The sequence below is a fragment of the Haemaphysalis longicornis genome, unplaced genomic scaffold, assembly GCF_048455015.1.
Source record: "Haemaphysalis longicornis isolate Haplotype H1 unplaced genomic scaffold, Haemaphysalis longicornis Haplotype H1 scaffold_2, whole genome shotgun sequence".
Classification (NCBI taxonomy): domain Eukaryota; kingdom Metazoa; phylum Arthropoda; class Arachnida; order Ixodida; family Ixodidae; genus Haemaphysalis; species Haemaphysalis longicornis.
In genome coordinates, this window is record NW_027526295.1 from 196,004,043 (window position 1) to 196,028,276 (window position 24,234).

General features: G+C 45.2%; 1 protein-coding gene across 1 annotated transcript in view; it reads left to right on the forward strand.

The window, feature by feature from the left end:
- LOC144168465 (putative sodium-dependent multivitamin transporter) overlaps positions 1-24,234 on the forward strand; it is a 97,323-nt gene that overhangs the window by 51,209 nt on the left and 21,880 nt on the right. The window contains exons 6-7 of the mRNA XM_077697445.1: positions 732-861; positions 19,092-19,299. Coding sequence (XP_077553571.1) covers positions 732-861; positions 19,092-19,299 — 338 coding nt within the window. The remainder of the gene's footprint in view (positions 1-731; positions 862-19,091; positions 19,300-24,234) is intronic.

The following is a 24,234-nucleotide window of genomic DNA, read 5'->3' on the forward strand; positions in this document are numbered from 1 at the left end:
GCTCCGTGCTGGCGATAGCTGTAGCTTTCGCAGTGCTTCTAGACGCGAAGGAAAGAGTAAAAGCGTTTATCAGAAGTGTTGCAGAGTCCTTTTAAGCAGGGCGCATAATTTGTAAAAATCACATTAGTGGATTTCACCCCATTATTGTAATAATTTTTAACTTTTATCGCGCACCAAGTCAAATGTGTTCGGGGGCTGTATTGGCCTGAATGCGGAGCAGTTATGTCGTATAACATTCAAGTGCTAAGCGAAGGAACCGAAACTGTACCTAAAAGTTCTGGTTAAAATTTTATTTGGACCATTAACAAGTACCCTTGCGTATTTGTACTGTCTTGGCAGTTCGATGATGAGTGGGTTGTTTGTTGTTCCCTCCTAAGAGCGCTAGAAACCCAAGCAAGAATATTGGGAATGTCAAACATCCGGCATTGCCGAATGCTTCTCTTGGAGTTGCAACGGATCGCAAGTGAAAAACAATTGATTAGCTATAGGAAAAAATTAAATTATCCTCCGTCTCTCTTGTCTGTTTAATTCCAAATGTAAAGGGGATATTAAGGTCTTCTAGATTCTGCTTTGGCATCGAAATGAGCGTTTTAAAAATTACACGAACAGGTACACGTTGCCGTTATGCAATTTTGTCTTTCCAAAGAAAAAATGTTTAAAAGCAGCGGCTTTAAATGGTTGTTCGATGCGGAAAGAATGATTGTTTTCTTTTTGTTTCTTCAACGCTTCAGTGCTCTGTTTCTCAACTGGCCCATACTCTCAGCACTGTGCCTGATGAGCAGCTTTGCGGGCCTTGTTATCTATGCAAACCTAAGGCACTGCGATCCTCTGCTGTCCGGTAGGATTACCAATATAGACCAGGTATGCAGCCAATCTTACCGCCATTGCGTGCGCTTCAAATTTCTTTACTTCTCACACTGTTTTACGACAGTAGGTCTGTGCAAGTAAAGCTTGACGTTTTCTCCGTATAAGTGTGGAGTAATACTGGCGTGCTCTATGTGCGTCAATTTCAACACTTGTTCCTATTCCGTTCAGCGTACAATTATGCCCAGCTGCATGTGATTTGCTGAGCCCACCCTTCTCTCACAGTTGCGTAGTATTCTTAGCCGCTTGCTCTTTATTGAAATTACTGACATACTTTTTATTCTTTATTTATTTGTTTATATATTTATTTATTTACACTCAGGGGCTGAGTGAGTATTACATATGGGGGGCGGAGGTTACAAACTGATCCAATTGACTTGCCATCAGAATTAAACACTTAGTGTTAGCACACATCACTATATGAAAACAACGACAAGGCACCCCAAAATCGTATAACTGAGGGGGTTGAAATATAAACACGATGTCCGCGAGCGCGATACATTTATCAAAATACTATGTGAGCCAAGTAACAGCGAGGGGGCGCATAAACACAGGCACACAAAATATACAATCAGCAACATTCCGAACAATTTCATTATTCCACAATATGTATTTATTTATTTCATTTATTTATTTCAAGTACCTACATCACCCATTGGGCATTGTTGTAGGGGGGTTACAGTAGAAAATAGAATACAAACAGCAAAATTGTAACTGAAATAAAATCATGCATAACATTATACATGAGAAATCTAAATACTTGCAGTACAGCATTGTAACAACAGTACAAAACACAAGATTATACAACGAAAGCAGTAATTATACATATCAAAAATCAACAACCACGAGAAGTACAAAGACAACGTTAAATATATGGGCCATTTCAGCAACTCAAAATGCTGCTTCAATGGTTGTTAGGAAATTAGAATAAGAGAATATTGGTATTTTTAGCGCATTCCAGTCGCTAATAGAGTTTGGAAAGAAAGAGTATTTAAGGACATTCAATCGACAGGTATATTCTCTAATTTTATATAAGTGATCTTTCCGTTCGGACATATAAATAGGCGTCTTTAAATACCACTCTTTATTTATTCCAGTCTTACCATGATATATATTATATAGAAATTTAAGTCTTTGAACTTTCCGTCGTCCACAAAGGGGTTTCCATCCCAGGGCCTGAAGAATTCCAGAAGACCTTATTCTGAAATCGTAATTACCTGTTACAAACCTGGCAGCCCTTTTTTGCACCCTCTCCAACTTTTCTTTCAGTACATTCGTGAAAGGGTCCCAAGAAACACAACCATACTCTAGAATTGGGCGCACATTTGTAATATACAGGGTTTCCTTTAGTGTTTGCGGCGCGTCGCTGAAATTTCTTCGGAAAAAATGAATTAGGCGCGAAGCCTTGGCTGTGATTAAATCTACGTGACTGGTCCAATCTAGTGTTGCCGTGAATGTTACGCCAAGATACTTTACTTGATTTACCTTTTGTACTACGCAGGAATTTATGTAATAAGACCTGGATACTACCTTTTTTTGTTAGTAAATTGCACATGAAAACATTTAGTTAGGTTTAAACTCATTTGCCACTGAGCACACCAAGACACATTCTTATCGAGGTCAGACTGCAGTACTGTGGTGTCATCAACACACTTGACTGGGCAATACAAAACACAATCACTGTACATTTCAAACCCAGTGGAAAATCATTGATAAAAATCAAAAAAAGAAGCGGCCCCAGAACCGACCCTTGTGGCACCCCGGACAGTACATCAGCTGTTGATGAAGACACACCATTTATCACAACACATTGCTTACGGCCGCTGAGATAATCCTTAATCCAGTCTATCAGATTTTTAGGAATACCAAGAAACGACAACTTATGCAGCAAAAGACTGTGGGGGACGACATCAAAAGCTTTTTTGAAGTCCAAAAATACAGCGTCCAATTGAATTCCCAGGTCGAATGATGAAGCTATGTCATGTACGAATTCGGTTAGCTGTGTAACACAAGAAAGGCCTGCGCGAAAGCCATATTGAGACGGAGTGAAAAAATTATTATCCTGAAGGTGTTTTATAAGGCAAGAATAAATTATGTGCTCCAGTGTCTTGCAACAAACGGGGGTTAGTGATACCGGTCTATAGATACTTTATCACGGTCGCGGGATTTGTGCAAAGGCGTGATATTGGCTAACTTCCACTCTTGCGGCAATTTTCCACACCTTATCGATACGTCATACAATGCGGCTAGAAATGGAGGTATGTGATCAGCACAACGTTTAAGGCTGTGGTTTGAAATACCGTCGGGACCATGCGCAGACTGGGGATTCAGCTTATTCAAAAGGTTTCTTATACCTGATTCAGTAATTATGATATCATTCAATGCTGGTAACGACCTGAGTGTCGTAACGGGAGATATCGGGCTTGGCGGAGAAAAAAACGGATTCAAAATACGCATTGAAGCATTCTGCTCTACTCATATCATCTTTAAGAAGTTCGTCATTGTGCATGATAAAGGGAATTCCACTGTTGTCTTTTTTGTTACTTTTAACATAACGCCATACTTCCTTTGGATTTGTTTTTATTTAGCTATTAAGGGACGATAAATATTCGCGCTTCGCCAGCTTTATCTGAGTCTTCAGGCTAGAGCCTAATGCTTTATCCTTTCTAAATAAATCAGCACTTCGCGTGCGACAATAATCTTTGTACACCTAGCCTTCCGTTTAATTGACGCACGTATATCTTTAGTAATGCAAGGTTTATCACCACGACGATTGGCATTTACAATTTTCGATGGGACATAAACGTTTACCAGAGACAACAGTTTTTCTTTAAACAACCCCCACAATATTTCAATGTCATTGGACTGACAGCATTGGATAAACATCGGAAGGTATGTATCAAGTTCAGAATTGATGGCATCAAACCTGCCTCTATCGTATGCGAAAACTTTTCGTGAACGAGGTCTACTGATTTCTATCTTTTTCCACTCTATGGTAGCCGCAACAACATCGTGATCACTATGCCTGGAGTTAGAACAACCGACGTCATTAAAGTATTACGATTCATAAAAAGCAGGTCAAGGACGCTATCACTTGCCGAACCCAGTCGTGTTGGAAAGTTAACAAACTGGAACAGGTCATAAACTCTGGTAAGCTCGCAAAAAGCAGAATGAAGTTTTGACCGACTATTTTCAACTGGACGAAAATTGCACCATTCAACATCAGGCATGTTAAAATCACCTGCAAGCATAATTGGTTCGGAGGAAAGAGCCGAAAGGGTTTTAGACAAACTAACCAAAGGTAACACACTAGAGTTACCAGGAGGCCGATAAAAGGACCCCAAAACTAAACCGTTCCCTTGAGAAAGCGTTATTCTACACCAAACCGATTCGGAGTTGTTGTCTGCGTTCTGTATTGGTACGGTTGGTATGCCGTCTCGAATCAGAATGCACACACCCCCACCGTGCGTATTACGGTCTTTGCGGTAGGCTGTGTAACCTGTTGGAAAAACTTCATTATCTGAAATGTGTTCATCTAGCCAAGATTCAGTTCCAAAAACAACATCGGGTTGCGAAATTCGAATCAGGGTATCAAACTCGTTAACCTTATTCTTTACGCTTCGGCAATTGACAACAATAACTGATAGGGTCTCGGGAAGTCCCTTCCTGCGCGGCGCTGTAGCGCCCACCAACCGCTATTGAGCGCATTCTTTCACTGAGTCACTTGCACTGTCGTACACAAACGATTTACTTCCGATTTTGGCCTCCATTCTGCCCCTGTTGTATTTGATTGTAACCTTCGCGTCAGTTTGCTTCCCGTATTCCAGTAACTTTTGCCTTTGCTGGCGAGCGATTTTGGAATAATCCTCACCAATAGAAAAATCCGTTCCCTTTAGTTTTGAAGCAGCAGATATAACTCTTTGTTTGTCCTTGAAAAACGCAAATTTCACAATAACTGGCCGAGGTTTCTCACCCCCGACCTTGCCGATTCGGTGGGCACGCTCGATTGCGGAGGAGGACACTGTTACACGTAACTTTTCTGCACACAAATCGATCACTTTTTCGATTCATCCCACGTTTCCTTACCCCCATGAGACAGACCAAAAAACAAAAGATTGTTTCTACGCGACCGGTTTTCTATATCATCCTGATTCAATAAAGCGTTTCTCATGCTGTCAACAAGCTGGCTGTGTTGAGTGGATAGCTCTGTTTTTTCCTCGCTTGATGATGCAGTAGGCAAATCTCCCTCCAACCTTTCGAGTTTGCATTCGAGGGTTTGAAGTTTTTCCTTCAGTTCTTGCTGCCCGGTCTCTAATTTCTCGAGTTGTTTCATAAGCTTGTCCTGTGCCTCGAGTATCTGCGGCAAACAACGCAGAGCCTTTACAAGTTCTTGCTCTAGTTCCTCGTTTATTGGCCCTGGGTTTTCCTCCACATCACCTGACAAAAGCAGCCTTGCCCTCACCGCAGCCAGAGCAATAAACTCAACAATGTTAAACACAGCACAAACCAACATTCGCACAAAGGTCCCGGGGGGCTCCGGTACCGACTTTCGAACAGTGGCACCACTTTTATAACGATAAAATTCACCAACCTGCAAAAAGAGCAGCCGTAAGTGTGCGGTTCGCATGTCGGCACCGGAACCTGAAGGGCCCAGTTGCAGCAGTAGCTTAAGAAGCCTTTCGTCGTATGACGAGCACCCCTGGTGGTGGTTGACGCCTCCGTCAGTCACATGAGGCACCCATGACGCATCGAGATGCAGCTGCAGGCACGTGTCGATAACAGCAGCGGGACAAGCTTTCACACCTATCCTAGTGCTGCTGAAAACAGTCTCCGTACACTGCGCAGTCGTGCTGAGCAACTGTTGATTCGTCGTCCACCACAGGAACTCGTTGAAAACTTCACCGATGCTGGTAGCTGAACACATTTCCTTGGTATCGCTGTTGTGTCCCTCTGGCCATGACTCAAAACCGGCGCCGAACACCGCTACCACAGCCTGCAAAAAGAGCAGCCGTAAGTGTGCGGTTCGCATGTCGGCACCGGAACCCGGTGCCGACATAATTAGCCATAATTAGCCAATATAATTAGCCAATTAATTATTATTCAACCTATCCGTGAGCTTAAGATGCGTGGTGCATGAGAACACAGCAATCGAAAAATACATTATTTATGTATTTTTCGAAAGCCAGAACGGTGTAAAGCCCTTCATTTCCACAAAAATGGAGATTGCGCAAAACACCTGTAATCCCTGTAATCGCTGTAACAACTGCAGTACCTGTAATCGTTAATAGCTTTAATGGAGATGAGTGGTGGGACAAAATTCTAAAGAACCAAAGAATGAGAAACAGGGAAAAAATAAAGTTTCAACAAAAACGGTGAGACAAAATCAAAAGTATGCATCTTATACGTCTTCCCCCAAAACAAAAAATAAACACAAAAATTCCGCAAAAAAATGCTTAAAATACGAGTAAAAAACGCTTCAGGGGAATCTACGCTTGCATCCAAAGTTGTAAGGCGGGATAGCGATACATTGACTCCCACGGAGTGTTTTCGTACGTAGTTGCAGCATTTCCGATTTACGCTTCACGAGCACTGAAGGTCATTGAAGGAAGAAAGATTAGTAACGAGAGTTTTTAATCGTGGTGTGCCAGGAAAGACGGAGGCTCTTTGCACTTCTGTGGATTAAAATGCCAGCGGGAAAGGCTCCCGATGCGACGTGTTGGTGAGTTTGTGCGAGGAGGCGTCAGTGTCAGTGTTTCAAAATGTTCATTTTGTGATTTCTAGGCCGGGCTGAACAATTTTGCTTTTTACTAATAGAGAGAGAGAAAGAGAGAGTGAAGATATTTGTTCAGGTAGAAATAGTTGATGTTTAGGAAAAGGGGGTAGAGAGATGAAAGGGAACGCAAGGGTGGAACCTGAAGACTAAGGCACTAGATGCAGCAGCTCCTTCCCTTTCCCTCGCACATGGGAGGCAGCTGGTCAAAGCTGCCTCCCATGTCTCGAAGGAGTGGAATATGCTATCTTTGAGTTGTTCTTCCTGACCATACACTTGGACATGGCTAGGATGCGTGCAAGAGTGGATGTTTCCACGATTTTAGAAGAGTTCAAAGTTAATGTATCATGTTTCTACCGAACACCTTAACACGCATATTTGCCGATACCTGTGTTGGTTTTTCGTCCATATAGTATGTGATTCTTCGGCATTGCGACCTTGTTGTAGCAGGGGAAAGGTCGTGTTCTTAGGCCTAGGATGTTGATTCGTTCTTAACATTTTTCGAGGGGGTCAGTGGGGTAGTCGCGGTCACAAGGAGCACGGCATGTAAGTTCGTGTGCCGCTTGGTCAGTGCGCGGTTATGTTCCCGACCATTGTGCACGGGTGTCCAGGTCGGGTTGTGAACTTTTTTGCATTGGGGATGCGAATATCCTACTGAAACGCTTAAGTGTTCTGCCTGCAGAAAACAGTATCACGTCCTTCGAGAGGCAGTAATGACGTTACGCTTCCATTTGATACTTCCGCAATTCGGAGTGGCGAGAATATGGCTTCAACGTCCACTTCTTTCTTCCTGTATTTTAGAGGGTTATGCAGTCACAAAGGTTTCCATAGTAGTCAAAGACGACTATTGCAGCCTCGTGCTTTCGTACATCCAGGGGTCGGTGTATACTGTGGCCTCATGTTTTTGGAGGTTTCCCAGAATGAACTTCATTCTGCCATATCGCCTCTTACTGTGTGCCATTGGATCCATAGTTTTGGTACAGCAGAGTTTTAATGCGTAGTCGCTGGATCAGTGACATGTACATTATGGCGTGAGGAAGTTCATGTTAAAACGGGGGGCAGGTTGCCTGTCTTCTATACGATGCTCCCCACCACCTGATTTTGTTTCTCCATCCGCTCTCTCGGTGGTCGGAGAGTGGTTCCTCCGATTTCTTGAAATGTGTTAAGAAGACACAAGTGGAGGACATATTGATCGTCATTATAACTAACATCCTATTTAGGATGACATCAGGGTGAGGGCCTCTCCAATTGACCTTCACCCGCTCCTGTCCTGCGCTGCCCCCCTGGTCCATTCCTTGCTCCTAATATTGTTATTCTATCCCTCCATCGAGTAAATGGCCTTCCCCTTCTTTTAGACCCGTTTATGCATGTCCATTCTGTTACCCTGATGGTCCAGCCGTTGTTAGTTTGTCATACGGTCAAAATTGCGAGGTTGAGGACTGCCTCATATGCTGTCCTGATGGCAGTGTTTCTATCACATTCTTTGGTGCGGGTAAATTTGTGGTACCGTAGGGTCTGCAATATTCAGCTCATGATCAGTGGCTGCATGAGTCCCATCGTTTCTTCATCTCTTTTTCTTGCTTTTCTCTTGGTTGGACGTTTTATTTGTGGGCTAACAATTTGTTAAAGATGAGGAATTGGTTAAAGATTTTGTTTCAGAGCAAATATGACCATTCTTACGTGACTGTTCTCTTGGAGGACATCCGTACTTGTTTTTGAGGTGATTTTTAACTCGTCCGCATGGAGCCATTTGTCGTTTGCCAAACCGAGCTTGCAGCGGAGGCACAACCGTGAGAATATTTCATAGTATTTTGAAAACTTGTGTGATTAGACTCTATATAGTGGGCTTTATTTTAGTTCTTTTCTGCTTATATATGCCTTGATTTTTGAGACTGTCGTTAATCCTTTTCCTCCTGTTTTAGTTAGGCTACCCAATGTTGGTGCCGGCATTAGTTCTGGCGGAAAACACGCCGCAGTGGCTCAGTGGGTAAGGCGTTCAGCTGACTCCGGATCGATTCCCGGTCGCGGGTTCGATTCCCGGCTGCGGTGGCTCAGTGGGTATGGAATTCAGGTGACTCTGGTTCAATTCCCGGCCGCGGGTTCGATTCCCGGCCGCGGCACCCCTTTTCACAAAGACACCCTTGTATCACGATTTCAGCGCACGTTAAAGACCCTAAGGTGGTCTAAATTATTTCGAAGAGTTCTATTACGGCGCGCCTCGTATCCCACTTGGATGAATTACCGAAAATTTATATTTCTTGATCTTCTGGTGAAAACACGCTTTGGGGTATGACGTGAGTTGCCGGCAGAGCTGGCGATCTTGTCTGCCGAGCATGGTACCACCGAATGGGCATAGAACAAACTTAACCGCGCAGGCGGGACACCTGCTGAAAACGCGTGTCCCTTGTTTCGTATCCGCCGTTGTATCATTGTCCTCCTTTGCAAATTTGAGTTGCCGTTGCGCCACATTACAATTCGGCAGAGCCCTCGAATCTTGCTGTCTCAGTCGTAGCTGCCGGGTGGCACCGGTGGCGTATTTCCGTGCATGCCTGATGAGCACGGCTGATAACGGACGGCTAAGAGCCATGGTGGTGATCAAAAAATGAGCCAAATAACGCTATCGCGTTAAAATATCACACTGCCGAACCATGCAACGCCCTGAATTTCTACAAAAATGCAGATTTGGCTTAAGTAACAACTGAAATCGTTTTAATAGCGTAAATGGAGGTAATAGGTAAGACATAATTTCGAAAATGATTGGAGAAATAGAGAAAATAAAATGTTCACTAACGTGATCTCACAAAATCAAGAATATGCGCTATACACCTCTTTCAAAACCGAAGAATGCACAAGAAAATTCTTCAATGACGTTCAAATTACAAATAAAAAATTAGCGAAAATGGCGAACCTTGTAACGCCGTGCTTTTCCACAACAATAAAGATTCGGCAAAAGTAGCACTGTAATCGTTATATAGCGTAAATGGAGGTATATGGTCAGGCACAGCCTTGAAAAACCAAGAAATAGACAAAACAAAAAAATTCACAAAACCGTTCTGACGAAATCAAAAATATGCATCTTATACATCTCCCCCAAACCGAAAAATAACAAAAGAAGTCCGCGAAAAACGTTCAAAATACGGATTAAAATTGCGAAAATGGCGAACTCTATAACGCCCTGATTTACAACATAAAGGCAGATATGGCAAAACTAACACCTGTAATCGTTCTAATAGCGTAAGTGAAGATGAATTGTAACTAACACCTGTAATCGTTCTAATAGCGTAAGTGAAGATGAATTGTCGGCCAAAATTTTGAAAAAACAAAAATTAAGAAAAATACAAAAATAAAACTGTCACATAAAAGTATGCGTCATATACGCCTTCCCCCAAACCTAAAAATAAACAAAAGAACTCCGCGAAAAACGTTAAAATACGAATACGAAATACAAAAATAGAGGACCATCTAACACCCTGAACTTATACAAAAATGCAGATTTGGCGAAAGTTCGTTCGTTAGAATAGCGTGAATGGGGATAATTGGGCGCACATAATTTACAAAAGATAAAAAATAGGAAAAATAAACTGAAATTTTCAAAAGTGATCTGACAATATCATAAATATGCATCTAACATCGGCCCTTAAACCGAAGAATAAAAAAGGTCCTCGAAAACGTTCAAAACACGAATAAAAAAATTGACGGAAATGGCGAACCGTGTAACTGTTTCTCTGCATTTCCTCAAAAATGCAGATTTGGCAAAAGTAACACCTGTAATCGTTCTAATAGCATACATTGGTCAGATGAAATTCTGAAAAACAAAAAATGAAAGAATAGAAAAAGAAATGCAAAAGAATGATCTGACGAAATCAAAAATATGCATCTTATACGTCTCCCTCCTAAATCGAAGAGCAAACAAAAAATGTCCACAAAAAAGTTCAGAATGCCAATAAAAAATTGCGAAATTGGCGAACCATGCAACGCCCAACATTTCCACAAAACATTTCCACGCCCAACGTTTAGACTTAGTGAAAGTAACACCAGCAACCGTTATAGTAGCCTAAATGGAGGTAACTGGTCGCAAATTTTGAAAAACCAAACAAGAAACAAAAATTTACAAAATGATCTGACAAAGGGCCCTATTGTCGACGCCGTAATTTCACTGTGAACGGTGAATTCGGCGGAAGTTTTCTCTGATTGACTTTAATTATTGGTCACTTGCTTCCAGTTGACAAAGTGGTTGTGTGGGCATTCGTGATTTTTACTTCATGACAATTACTGGCACTAGCGCTAAAGTTTACAGTATTTCTCCCCACTGAAAGTGCATAATTCTTGGCCGGAAATGAAAAACCATACGAAATGCAGCGGACATGACAACGTTATCTTTGCTATCCAACAGCAAAAGGGCTTGTATGTCACGCCCTCTCTGTGACTGGCTGAGAAGACGTGACGTATTATAAGGAGTTGGCGGGAATGTTTACGTACCACACTGGCAAATTTAGCCTGCGTAAAAGTGACGTGTTGCTACGTAACAGCTTGCAAATGGCGACGGCTATCGCTGTGAAATCGGGCAAAAAAATTCACCGACCTTCGGCGCCGTGAAAACCCCGTGAATTTGCAGCAGGCGCGGCCTCGTACGACGCTGCTTAAAACTGTTTCCTAACGAAAGAAATAATAATTTTGATTGTTTCTAAGTCAGCGATAACAGAGTATAAAAATACTTTCCCGTATTTTGTTTTTATTTGGCAATAAAATATCAATTATTTGCTTGGCGTTCCAGTAGCGTAAGAGGGCAGTACAAGCCTATCCATTACAAATAACCCAACCCATGCCATTTATCCATACTCCTCCTAGTAAGCTGCTGGGTCACATGATCGAACTAAAAAATAACAAAGAAATCGAACTGTTTTATTCATTACTGCGCTGAGTGAGTTCGAGCTTGGCGGATGAGTGAATCGGCGGCATCTGTACGGTCCGTTGTTTTCAGGTGTAGCGTTTCGCTGTTCTTACCGCGTCATACAACCGATGATTACGGCCGTCTTTTTCTATGATCAAGCCATAAACTTGTGACATAGGCGGCGGTGATGGCCGGCAAGGTGATAATAACGCAAGAAAGCTGGAATTGAAGCAGAGAGCTCAACTGTGTTATTAAACGCGATTGAAAGATATAAATAGATAGGGTAAGCAAGATTGCGCGATGTTCTTCAGCTTAATACCCGCCTTTGGCTCGCTTTTAGATCAACGTTACTTGATCGCATTGTGGTATTGATGCCAATTTTAACCTAACAAAATGTTTGTCTTGCCAGCATTAGCGGCCGCCCTAATTTTTTATAATACATGCCAAGTGTTTTATATCTTTTATGCGCAGTATTTGATAGCTTGGTTGTGATCTTTATAAGTTAAACATCAAATTATACTGTGTGTCTTCTTTGTCATATGTGCATCACGTCACTGATTGCTTACGTGTTGCTTACGCAAAAAAAAGATGGCGAATTCACCGCAATTTTATGAAGTCGAGAATAGGGCCCAATCCTAAAAGTGTGCATTTTATAGGGTGTCGAACCGGAATATTTTTGGGTTTGGTTCCGTGTTCGGCTACAGAATGCCATTCCGTTCTGGTTCCAACCGGTTCACTCGGGTTCGATTGGGTTAGGAGAGAAAAAGCAGAGGTGTTTTCTGTGTTTAATCTTTTGTGCTCGGTTTCTTGCTCTATATGAATGCACTTTAAGATTATTCACTGTTGTCAAGAAGCCTTCCAAGACAATTCCTCTTGCGGTGGAGAATCCCTCTGTTGGCTCCCATCTTCTTCATCTATGGGTGGCTCGCCAGGGCCGCGTTGGTAGATTGTGGAGGCAAAAATACAATAAACTCATCAAAGTTCGAATTGCTGCCCTGACTCAACAAGCCGATATCTATGCTCATGCCCTTCACAAACAAAACTGGGCTACCTTCTGCGACCAGCGCCAAGGAACGCTCAGCACTAAGCGCACGTGGCATCTCCTTCGCTGTCTTCTCTGCTCGTAACCCAGCAAAAGTGCTCCCCACAATAACGTCAGCCGTTGTCTTCACAAATATCATCATTCCAACGGCCAGCTTCCAAAGGAGCTCAAGAACACCCTTTTTGGTACCGACATCAATACCTCTGCACGAGTAAACCAAGCATCCCCTCCTGCTCTTCTTGTCCTGCCCGAGGCTCTGAGATGTGCTGTGCGGGTTCGCCCTGTACCGAAGGACGTGCACCCTGATCTCCACCCCGGCAGAAGACAAGCACGGAGTCAAGCCCACGGGAACATCTATGTGAACCGTCTGGACGTCGCGTATACAGACGCTAGCTCGTATCCAGGCGGGCAGCACAAGGTTGCAACCGTCACCACCAAGTCGTCCCTGATAACCTGTGCTTCAATTAACACGTCATCCGCACAGATTGCTGAAGAACTGGCGATCGCACTCGCACTTATTTCCACCAAGAGCGCGGTCATCTTAACCGACTCCCAAGCTGCCTGTCGGAGTTTCTTGGCGGGGACGGTGGCCCCACCAACTTTCCGCCTGCTCTCGCAACATCAGCCACAAAGAAACGTCGCCCTCGTCTGGACACCCCCGCCCACTGTATATTGACGGGCAATACTATTGCCCATCATCAAGCCTGCGCACTCTCCTGCAGGCCCAGAAGAACAAGCGGAGTCCACACCATTGGTTTCATTTCGGGACATTACAGAGTATTACCGACTCGACATACAACAATTCCCTCAACTTCACTACAAACTGTCCAAATCAGAAGAAAAGACTCTTCGTCGCATCGAAACGAATACATTCGTCCATCCAATTCGCGCACACCACATGTTTCCCACTCAATTTCCCGCCCAATGCACTTTTTGCTGTAAGCCTGGCACACTTTTCCACATTTTATTAGTGTGTGCATAACCCACCCTTTCCTTCCTCCCTCCCCCTCCATGAGCTGCGGGCGAACCTGATTACCTGACCACCTGGAACTACTGGCATCTAGGGCGTCGGTCGCACGGTCATCACTTTGATTTCCAAACTGGGGAACCACTCCTAGTTCATAAGGCTCATTAAAGTTTCGTACTACTACTACTACTACTACTACTACTACTACTACTACTACTACTACTACTACTACTACTACTACTACTACTACTACTACTACTACTACTCAATACCTCTGCTTTCTGCCACGCTGATTACACCGGCGCTCCTAATCCTGTCCTTGGAGCTCCATTCACGCTGCAAGAACTTGACCAAGCCCTCTCTTGTCTCACTAGAAACTCCAGTCACTGCGACGACCATGTAACTAACAAAAATATCCGCAACTTGGAAAATACCTCTCTAACAGCTTTACTGGGTTTCTTCAACATCCACTGGACAAACGGCACCCTCCCTTCCCAATGGCGGCACTCAGACGTATCAATCATACCCAAGTCCAACAAGCCAATCCAACTCTTCAACCTTCGCCCCATTTCCTGCCCCTCCTGTCTCGGCAAACTCTTCGAACGCATGGTTCACACCCGCCTCACTACTCACCTTGAAGACAACGACCTACTCACACACACCATGTTTGGCTTCCGCTGACACCTCTCAACTCATGATTTTCTCCTACCGATCAAAGAGCAAGTCCACGATCACCTCAGCAAAATTCATCCCAGCCCCATCTTAGCCCTCCTCGTTAAGGGGGTGTTTCACAACGTCACACATCCGGCCATCTTACAAGGCTTTCGAGAAACCAAGAGCGGGGCATCTACATACAACTACGTAAGGGCCTTTCTTACCGACCGCAGTACCACCCTTTGCATTGGACCACTTCGCTCTGACACACTTCTCACACCTCCCAAAGGAACCCCACAAAGTTCAGTTATATCCCGCCTCCTCTCCAATGTCGCCCTCCTCAAGCTCCCACATGTTCAAATCATTCCTGGCCTCCACCATGCCCAATACAGTGACGATTTAACTCTTTGGACCACCACCAGATCTCCTGGCACAAAGATACCTTTCAACAAGCCATTCATACCATCCCCTCTTATCTCCGACCTCGAGGCCCCACGTGTGCCCCAGCAAGTCAGCCCTCCTCATCCTCCGCTCCCGCACACGCGGATGACCCGCAGTTCCCACACCCGACCCTGCCCCAACAATCGAGTTCACACCCATTCCTAAAGTGGACACCTTTCGTATACTCGTAGTCCAATTCCATCAATATGGCTCTGGCTTTGCAGTTCTTCCCCAGCTACAGGCCACTGTCTCCCAACTCACCCATCTCACCAAACGCATCACAAACCAACGTCAAGGCCTCAAAGAAGACGATACAATACGACTAATTCAAGCACCTTTAATTAGTTGCATCACAAATTCCACCGCATACATCACCCTCAAACCCAAAGAAGGGGAAAAAGTGGACATGCTAATTCGAGAAGCTTTAAAAATAGGACTTGGCCTCCCCACTCAAAACTCGGAATACACAACTCTCGAAGAACTCCTGGAAGCTCAACCCAACAGCTAACTCACCAGGCTCCTCCTTACCACTGCCGGCGGCCGACACGTCCTCCAGGCCCTCGGATACCCGACCCCGCCTGCTTCCCAAGCCCTTCAACGCATTCCGTCTTCAGTCCGGTCCCACATTACTGTATCCAAAATTCCTAACAATACGCACCCGGAATTCAGCCACGGTAGAAGACTCTCCCGCGTTAAACCTATTCGATCATAACTCCACTTTCACCCGATACCCGCTGTACCGACACCGCCCCCTACCCGTCACTCTAGGCTCATGCTCTGGCAGTTGTCAACTCAGACGGAACACTTCTCACCTCCCTCACAACTCTCTCAACATCAAGCGCCACTGCCTAAGAAATTGCCATTGCCATCGCCGCTACCACTGGTTTCGAATACCTTACAATTATAACAGACTCCCTGCAAGCCTGCCGTAACATGCAACGTGGACGCACCTCACTTCCCGCCTTACGCATACTAGCCTCAGTCAATCCCCCTTTCAAGCTCTACATCGTCCGGACCCCTGGCCACTCGCCCCTCGAGGGAAATGAAATGGTTCACACCGCTGCCCGCGCACGGAATTCCACACCCGCAATTTCCCTCAGGGACAGAAACCATGGTACACCCTCCTCCACCTCCCGCTGTTCCATCAAGCTACCACGACATCCATCTTTATCACAACATTCAGCTCACCTTGCCTCGACATCACCCTCAACTAACCAATGGGGAAGCATTCATCTGGTTTTCATTATAAACAAACACCTATTACAACGCACCCATCCTCAACGCTATTTCTCCTACCTAATACGCACTCACTTGTCACTCCTGCCCCTCTCTTAATACTACCTACCACATGGTGTGGGCCTGTCAAAACACTTCATCGTTCACCCCAATTCTAACCCTTCCCCAGAGCAGTGGGAGGGCCTGCTGACCAGCTCCGGTCACGCTCACCAGACCTTTCTGGTCACCCGTGCCAGGAGTGCAGCCAAGGTCAAAGGGTACCTGGACTGAGGCGAACCCACCTCACCGAGTGACAGCTCAACAACCGTTTGCTCTATTAAACATTTCTTCTCTCTCTCTCTCTCTCTCTCTCTCTCACACACACGTCGTTATGAAAACAAATTCATAATGTAGGTTTCTTTCCGCAAATGTTTTGTCTTTTCAAACTTAAAGGAACCTTGCAGCACTTTTTTCACCTTTTTTTATCTTCAATGCTTGAAGAACGTAGTCAATTAGCCCGTCCAGTACTTAGATGACTGGATCGCAAAGTACCTCAGGCAAACATTACTGCTCTATGCCCATCAAATTACTTGGGAACTTACTCAAAATATTTGTTCTCTTTGCCGATCTGGGCGTTCTTCGACCGCTGGAATTACGTCATTTCAGCGGTACAGCAGGTAGTGGTCGTCCTTCCTTCAGTTGCAACAAAGTGCGCATGTTACAGCTGTTACAGCCACTTCAAAAACAGTCACAAAAGCAAAGCTGAAACTGAAGGCTTATCCTCTGTGACGAGCAAATCACGCACTGCGGCTCCGTGCTGGCAAAAGCTATAGCTTTCGCAGTGTGCTTGCAGACGCGAAGGAAAGAGCGAAAGCGTTTATCGCAAGTGTTACAGAGGCCCTTTAACTCTGAAATACACTGCAAAATGCTTTCTCTGGGAGTTAAAAGATTACCACACTAAATGAAGCAAAATGAAATGTTCATAGGGACACTTGAAGGAACACTGAAGACAAAACCGAAATTGGTTTAAGCAGATAGGTTGGTATCCCAAGAAAAAGAATGTACCGGTCTCTGGGGCAGTACCTCCAAATTAATCTCCTAAATAATAAACAATGAAGCTATCGGTCGCCCAGCAGAGATGACGTAAACGGAGACTGAGCGAATGTGCGAAGAGTCACGTGACGAGCAACAGAACAAAAGTGCACAAAAGCTATCAAAGAAACCCTTAAAATCTTCTTTGCACGTAAACTTTCATAAGTCATAAATATTTATCAATGTACAGGTATAATTCAGGCCACGTCAACATTTAGCAAGCTGCCAATCCGCAGCGCCGGTGTCGGTTCCGATGCTAATTCCAGGTTCAGCGTAGTCACATGCCTGTTATCTGCTTGCTTACAGCATGGCCATCATGGCGGGAAGTAGCCCGCCGGACTTCAACAGTTCCGCTCTTCTGTGCACAGTAATTTGCGTCTGAGGTCGGTGAAATTTTTTGCCTTATTTCGCAGCAAAAGCAGCCGCCATTTGCAAGGTGTTACGTGTTACCACGTCATTTTTACCCACAATAAAGTTGCTAATTAGTGACGTATACATCCTATTCAACTGTTTACGTTACGTCACATCTTTTCAGCCAATCACAGAGAGGTCGTGGCCTGCAAGCCATAATGTTGTTGAATGGCAAAGCCGGGCCTACGTTGTCATGTCCGCTGCATTTCGTCTAATTTCTCCTTGCCGGCCAAGGATTGTGCACTTCACGTAAAGAGAAATAAGGCAAACTTTAGAAGTGTTGACAGTAAATGTCATGAAACGTCAAAGTGACGAAAGCACACACAACCGCTTCGTCAACCGGAAGCACCTGACCAAAACTGAAAGCCAATCAGAAAAGACTTCCGGCAAATTCACAGTTCCCTGGGAATTTGTGCAGTCGAGAATAGGGCCCTGGTAGAACCAGCTTTTTGCTCCCTCACGTAGCCCTATCTGCCCGAACAAAGTTTTGCGGCCAAGCCGGCTCCGAAGCTGTGCGTGTGCGTGTGCGTGTGCGTGTGCGTGTGCGTGTGCGTGTGTGTGTGTGTGTGTGTGTGTGTGTGTGTGTGTGTGTGTGTGTGTGTGTGTGTGTGTGTGTGTGTGTGTGTGTGTGTGTGTGTGTGTGTGTGTGTGTGTGTGTGCGCGTGCGCGTGTGCGCGTGTGCGTGTGCGTGTGCGCGCGCGCGCGTGTGTGTGCGTGTGTGTGTGTGCGTGTGTGTGCGTGTGTGTGTGTGTGTGTGCGTGCGTGTGTGTGCGTGCGTGTGTGTGTGTGCGTGTGCGTGTGTGTGTGTGTGTGCGTGCGTGCGTGCGTGTGTGCGCGTGTGTGCGTGCGCGTGCGTGCGCGTGCGTGTGCGCGTGCGTGTGTGTTGTGGACGCGTTCGCTTCGCGATGGAATGCGACGGCCTGATTCTGTGGGATGACTGTGCTTACTACGTTAGATTCATCAATAGCGACAATTCAACCCCGCACCGTGTATGTATAGTGCGCGATTTTTCAGGAAAGTTTCTGGGCTTGCGTCGGAGGGAAGTGACTTGTTCGCCACAGGCAATTGCAAGCAGCGAGTGCTAATCTTACGATAAGCAGGAAGCAGTCGATAGCGTGCTAATTTCGCGCTTCGGCCTCAAAGCGCATATCGTGACGATGTGTTTGTTCAAAACCATTTCTTGATTGTTTTGAAGTTGAATAAAATGCGTACTTCAAACCGGGTCTTTTGATTCAGGGCGTTGTGTGATGCCATACTTCCACTACGATGCGCACTTAGGTAAAATGATATTTGCATCATGTTATTTACGTTTTTCATTCCATACCGGCGTTAAGGCGTTGGTTAGTAGTTGTTTGGGCGCTCGTAAAAGCTCTAGGCACACTTCTGGCAGGTGGGATAATTGGTAACCCCATGTTTATGCTCGCCACCTGGCGGATGTCGCGCGAATCACTCTAATCAGGTCCGGTTGCGGACTTCTCCCTGGCGCAGCGCGCTCGTTTATCGTCACAGCTTCGTAGTTACGACATTGACGACATTGCGTAGTTACGACTCTGACAAGCTTACATTTAAATGACAGGGAGTTTGTTTTCTGATACAAGGACAATGTAGTTGCTTATGCCAAAGTTTTTGTTATGATGATGTCCGCTAAATCAATGTTTACCGTAGCAGTACTTTTTTCAATTTGTATGTGAGCTGCTAAAAATAAAATTAGGAATTGCGTTTCTGCCTTTCCTGCGTCTTCCAGGTGCTTCCTTACTTTGTAATGCTCTACCTGGGTGGTGTAAAAGGTCTTCCTGGGCTGTTTGTAGCCGGTATCTTCAGCGGCGCTCTGAGCACAGTCTCTTCAGCCCTCAACTCTTTCGCGGCCGTGCTGTTGGAGGACTTTGTGCGGCCATTTTGCATTTCCCAGAACACGTACGACAAGCATGCGACGCTCATTCTCAAGGTTTCCGGTAAGCGTACCTTTAGACATTGCGCGCTTTAAATCTGTTCCTGTAATATCAGTAATGTTATGACTTTGACAGTTAAGTCAAACACCGGGATGTTTATGATCCAGCAGCCATTTCCATTAAAACTTTCTATGAAATCAGACACGCTGATACAGCCTGAAATTACTGTTGGAATTTGAGTTCTCTTGAGCTTGTGTATGTGTATTAGCTGGTGAGTCAATTGCCGAGGAAGTTAAAGTTAATTTTACAATGTTCACGGCATCCGGCGGCGAATGTTGCTGTGCGAGATTGAGAATTTTTATTTTCAATAAACATCACAGTCAGAATCAAAGTCACGTGTCAGAATTTTTGTGCTCCAGAACATTGTAATCTCGTCTCGGAAGTTTGGTTTTAGAGTTACTATTGGGAGTCCACAAGTACCACACTACAGACTCGAAGCAAAGCTTTGGTGCTAAAGTATTGAGCCCGACCATCAGCCTAGCTCACTTCTAAGCTACAAAAAATTGCGTAAAAAGGGGACACGGATGAAGTGAGTACAGACACCCACAGCCCAGAAGTTGGCGTAGTTTCGTACATGCACAGGATAGCCCATAACCTTAAGAAGATTGGTCAAAAGGCGAATTTTAAGGTGGTTGTTTCGGCTCCGAAACAGCTTGGAAAGCTGTGTAACTATCAAATCCCAATCGCCCCAATCCAGAGAAGGGCAACAAGTGGCAACGGAAGAGGTTTGTTGAGTGTGCGGACCGTGTCGCGTACAGCCTCCTGCTTTCCTGTAAAAGTCAATACATTGAGCAGATGGGGTGTTGCCTGAACGACCGGTTGCGTGAGCATAATGACGTTAAACCTGGCACTGGCGGCTTTTTGTCTGCACATTGTCTAGAATTCGGGTGCAAACCCATCTTTAACGAGTGGACGATTGTACCCGTGGCCATAGAGTTTCTTACAATATACACTAGAGAGGAATCTGGCGCTAGCGTCTATGCGGCTCACATCAAGGCCGTCTGTGTCGTCATGGACCGCCATTATACGTCGCGCTCGCCTTAGTTTCATCATTGGCTTGGATTGAAACGTTTTAGTGAACGCAAAGTTAAACAAAGTGCCACAAAAACGCGAAGAAAAGTGTGCAATTATGTAAGTGGAAAATAAAAACACGCTGTTTGAAAACTAAGGAAAACGGAATTAAAGCATATTTTTGCGAGAACGGTTGTGCCTGCTATTCCGCAGGCCAAGGTTGTAGTTACGAACAATGTTAATATTTGGGGGGGAACTCAGTAGAGACTCTGATTTTATTAATTTTACCATTATTTCAAATAAAAAGTTGTTTGAAGAGTTTGGAAAGTTTTTTGAGCGTGCTTATGAAAACGTTGCCTTCGTGGTGAACCGGTGCACCGACCGCCAACTATAGTTTTAACAAGAAAAAAGAAAACGTGGCGTTAAACAGTCCTGCATGATGACAAGATAGGACGCATACAAGCGCTAGTATCTGTCGTATCTTGTCTTCGTCGAAGTACGTTCTGTTTCTTCTTTTCGTCGGCTGCAAATTTCGCGGCGGCATATTACCCGCTCAGTCATACTCTTTCGATTGCGGCATGAGCAACGTCAAGTGCGATCACGCACTGCCTGCTGTTTCACCGAACACGGCTACCACAGAACAGGCAGGATTTCGGCTTCCTTGTAGCTCGTAAACGTGTTAATGCATTTGTCAATCCAATTGTCATGCCAAGCCCAAGCCAAAAAGGGGGGTCTTTTCATGAACCCTACGACGACATGGCTTACAAGGCGCAGTTTCCTCTGTAGTATACTTACTAAGAAACTATGCCCGTGGCAGGACGCAGCTTATGCGTGAAATTACGGAAGCTGAAGTGATTGCAAGATTGGCCGATAAGTGTGGCCGCTCGCCCTCGCTTGCGCTCACCGAGAAGGCCTTTTGGGCTGCCGCATCCCTGGGCGTGTAATCATTTTCGTGTATGCGCATGCTCAGTCGATCCTTGTTATCTATATAAGTTTGACACAGTGGCGCAATAAAATGTAGTTGTAAGCACGGAGTAAGATAAAGAGGAGGGTCGACTGTGACCCAGAAAAAAAATTGGCCGCGTATCTGCTCCTTTCGTTTCAAATGTTGTCAAAAGACGATAGTCTTTGTAGACATTTGCCAAGGAAATGCCCCCCTTTGCTTTCCCACTCACCTGTCATGTTGTTCCTGTACCGTCGCGCTCATTCCAAGGTAAAAACACTAAAGGTTTGCGCAAGGTGATTGGAATTTACCGCGTTCCACTGCTACAGGCCGGGTTCCTCGATGCCAGCGCTGCAGTAGGGCGGAGACGCGCGTGAATGGAGGTGGCCGACTAGGAGGTTTATAGAGCCGCGTGGCCGTGCTCCACGTGCGTTCCAAGCAGAACGTGGAACTTAGCTAGTGGAACCTTTCGTTGCTGTTGCCGCGTGATTTTTCCTATGCCGCCAGGAGGCGGCGTTTTTCTGCAGTAGATGTAGAAGATCATTTGCTATTGAAAAACCACGCATCCATGAATTTTTAATAAAGGAACAGTGTAAATGCCAGGAGGCGGCGTTTTTCTGCAGTAGATGTAGAAGATCATTTGCTATCGAAAAACCAAGCATCCATGAATTTTTTAACAAAAGAACACAGTAAATATCCATTGTGTACTAATTTCCTGTCTTATATTTGCGTAATGTCTTGTTCTTGTTCAACGAAGTTGACAAGTATGAAAATATAAACCGGGCTTAGACGTTTACATGTGGCTGTGAGTATATAAGACTATTGCGCAATATCAATTTTGCTTTGGCCGGGTGGCTGAATCGAGTCGCAGAAAGACAGACGGACAGACAGACAGACAGACAGACAGACAGACCAAAATTTCTGGGTTTAAGTAGCCCAAGAAAGACTATCGCCTTTAAAATAATTTGCGTTGGACAATTAGGGTGCCTCGCTTCACGCGCGTCCGCCATACAGGGTGAAGACACATATACGTTGGCGCCGCTATTTTGGGTCACTCGCTGGCCGCCGCATCAAGTCACCGTATTAAAATCGCGCCACAATTGTCGCCACAAGACGGTTTCCTGGCAAAGTTCGAATCATCTTATTTGTTTCGAGTTGCTGGGTTTTCGTGGGAAACGAAAAAACAAAACAGCGCGTTGAGCACTTTCACGCAATAGCGGTGGCACGGGACCGTTCAAAGGGTGTCTCCACCCTGTACGGCGGCGCTGGCATCGATGCACAATAAGAACAATAATGCCCCCGCACAACCAACCGGGCGCGCAGCTTTCACTTTGATCTTCTCCTCTTTCGCACCCCTCTTGTCGTTGCGCCTTTGTGTGTTGCTCTTCCCTTGCTCGCTCTCCCCAGCGGCTTGTTTCCTTTCGCCGCGACATCTATCGTCTATCCTGACAAACTGTGCGCACTATCACGAAACGCGCGCGTAATCTTAATGCTGTTGCGCGGCCGTAATGAGCGGTGGGGTAACCGCCCACTGCCACAAATGCGACCACCGCTTATTCTATATTAAAGCGCGTTTAGTCAGGAATAGCCAAGATGGACTGAAAATTATCGATTTAACCCAGTAAATCTAATATGCAATCGTGCGACGACGATTCCGGAAAGACCAAGAATGAAATGAGCCGGACTAATATCGCACACAACAACGTGCACTTTAGCCTGACTCGGCTTACCGTAAAGCGACACAGCGCTACAGTCGCCCTTTCTTTTCGCCTGCTCTCCGGCCGCGTGCTTAACGATTTATACTTCTTATGCCGGGTTCAGACTGTTGTCGCAACTGTAGTAATATCTTTAAATAATGACGTCATTTGACGTCTCAGCCAACCTAAATGCGTGAAATGCCGTTTTTTATGTCCATAGCGCACGATACGGCTGTTACGTCGGTAGTCTGAACATAGTATTATGCCCACAAAGAACCCTTACGAGGGTCGTCCGCAGTCTCCGTAGGCGTGCAGAAATTATGCATACATTTCCACACAAAAACATTACGGCTGCCGCCTTGCAATGAATACGGAAACGCGCTGTCAGCGTGATTGGGCGACCAGAGAATCTCAAACGCTTTTTGTTTTAATCCGTGTCGTGACTTAGCGACAGTTCTTCACTGTTGGTGTACGGTCGTGTTTTCTTATCGATGCCACCCGCGGATAACGCCACGTGCAATGCTGAGCAGCGTGTTCTGATGACCAGGTTCGTGAAAATAACGTTGCAGAATAAAGAGCCAAGCCGGATAATGACGTATATTTCGTCATAAGTGCTTGCGTATTCTTCAGAAATATTTTAAATTTAATTTCATTTAAATTACATCTGTAACATGGCCTGAAATCTACACCTGTCGCTGTCTTAGTAATGGTGGCATCGACGGAAGCCTGCCCGCTCCATGTCGTATTTGTGTGTCGTAATTAACAGCTGGACAACCAGTTGAAGGGTCGCAAAGGTTCAGATGTTAAATGGGTAGGGGAAGGAGAAAGTGACAGGTTGAAAAAGCGTGGAACATATTGGTATACGGAGCCGTAATACGGAAACATTTTTCGTCCCTTGCCGTGGTACTTTTGGCAACTACTCACAACTAGTCTGAATTGATAAAAGGAGCAGCCGTACATACAATTCAAATAGTTAAGGTGATGTGAAACATAGTGTTACCTTCAAAATAACCCAGCCCATATCCTAATTCATCAAGCTGCACTCCTCCGTTCTACTGCAATATTACAAGGAGCAAGCAGCTTCCGACTATTTGGATCTAGTTCTCAGGAGCGCAGTGCACTATGCAGTAGTAGGGTATGCAGTACGCATAATGTAATGCGTACTGTGGTATGCAATACCAAAAGAGAAGAAAACAAGCTCCGGGCTACACCCTCCCCTTCCCCCCTCTCCCCCGCGACACGAGCAGAGATACTTAAATAATTCGGCTTGTCGGCTGACTGGTTAGC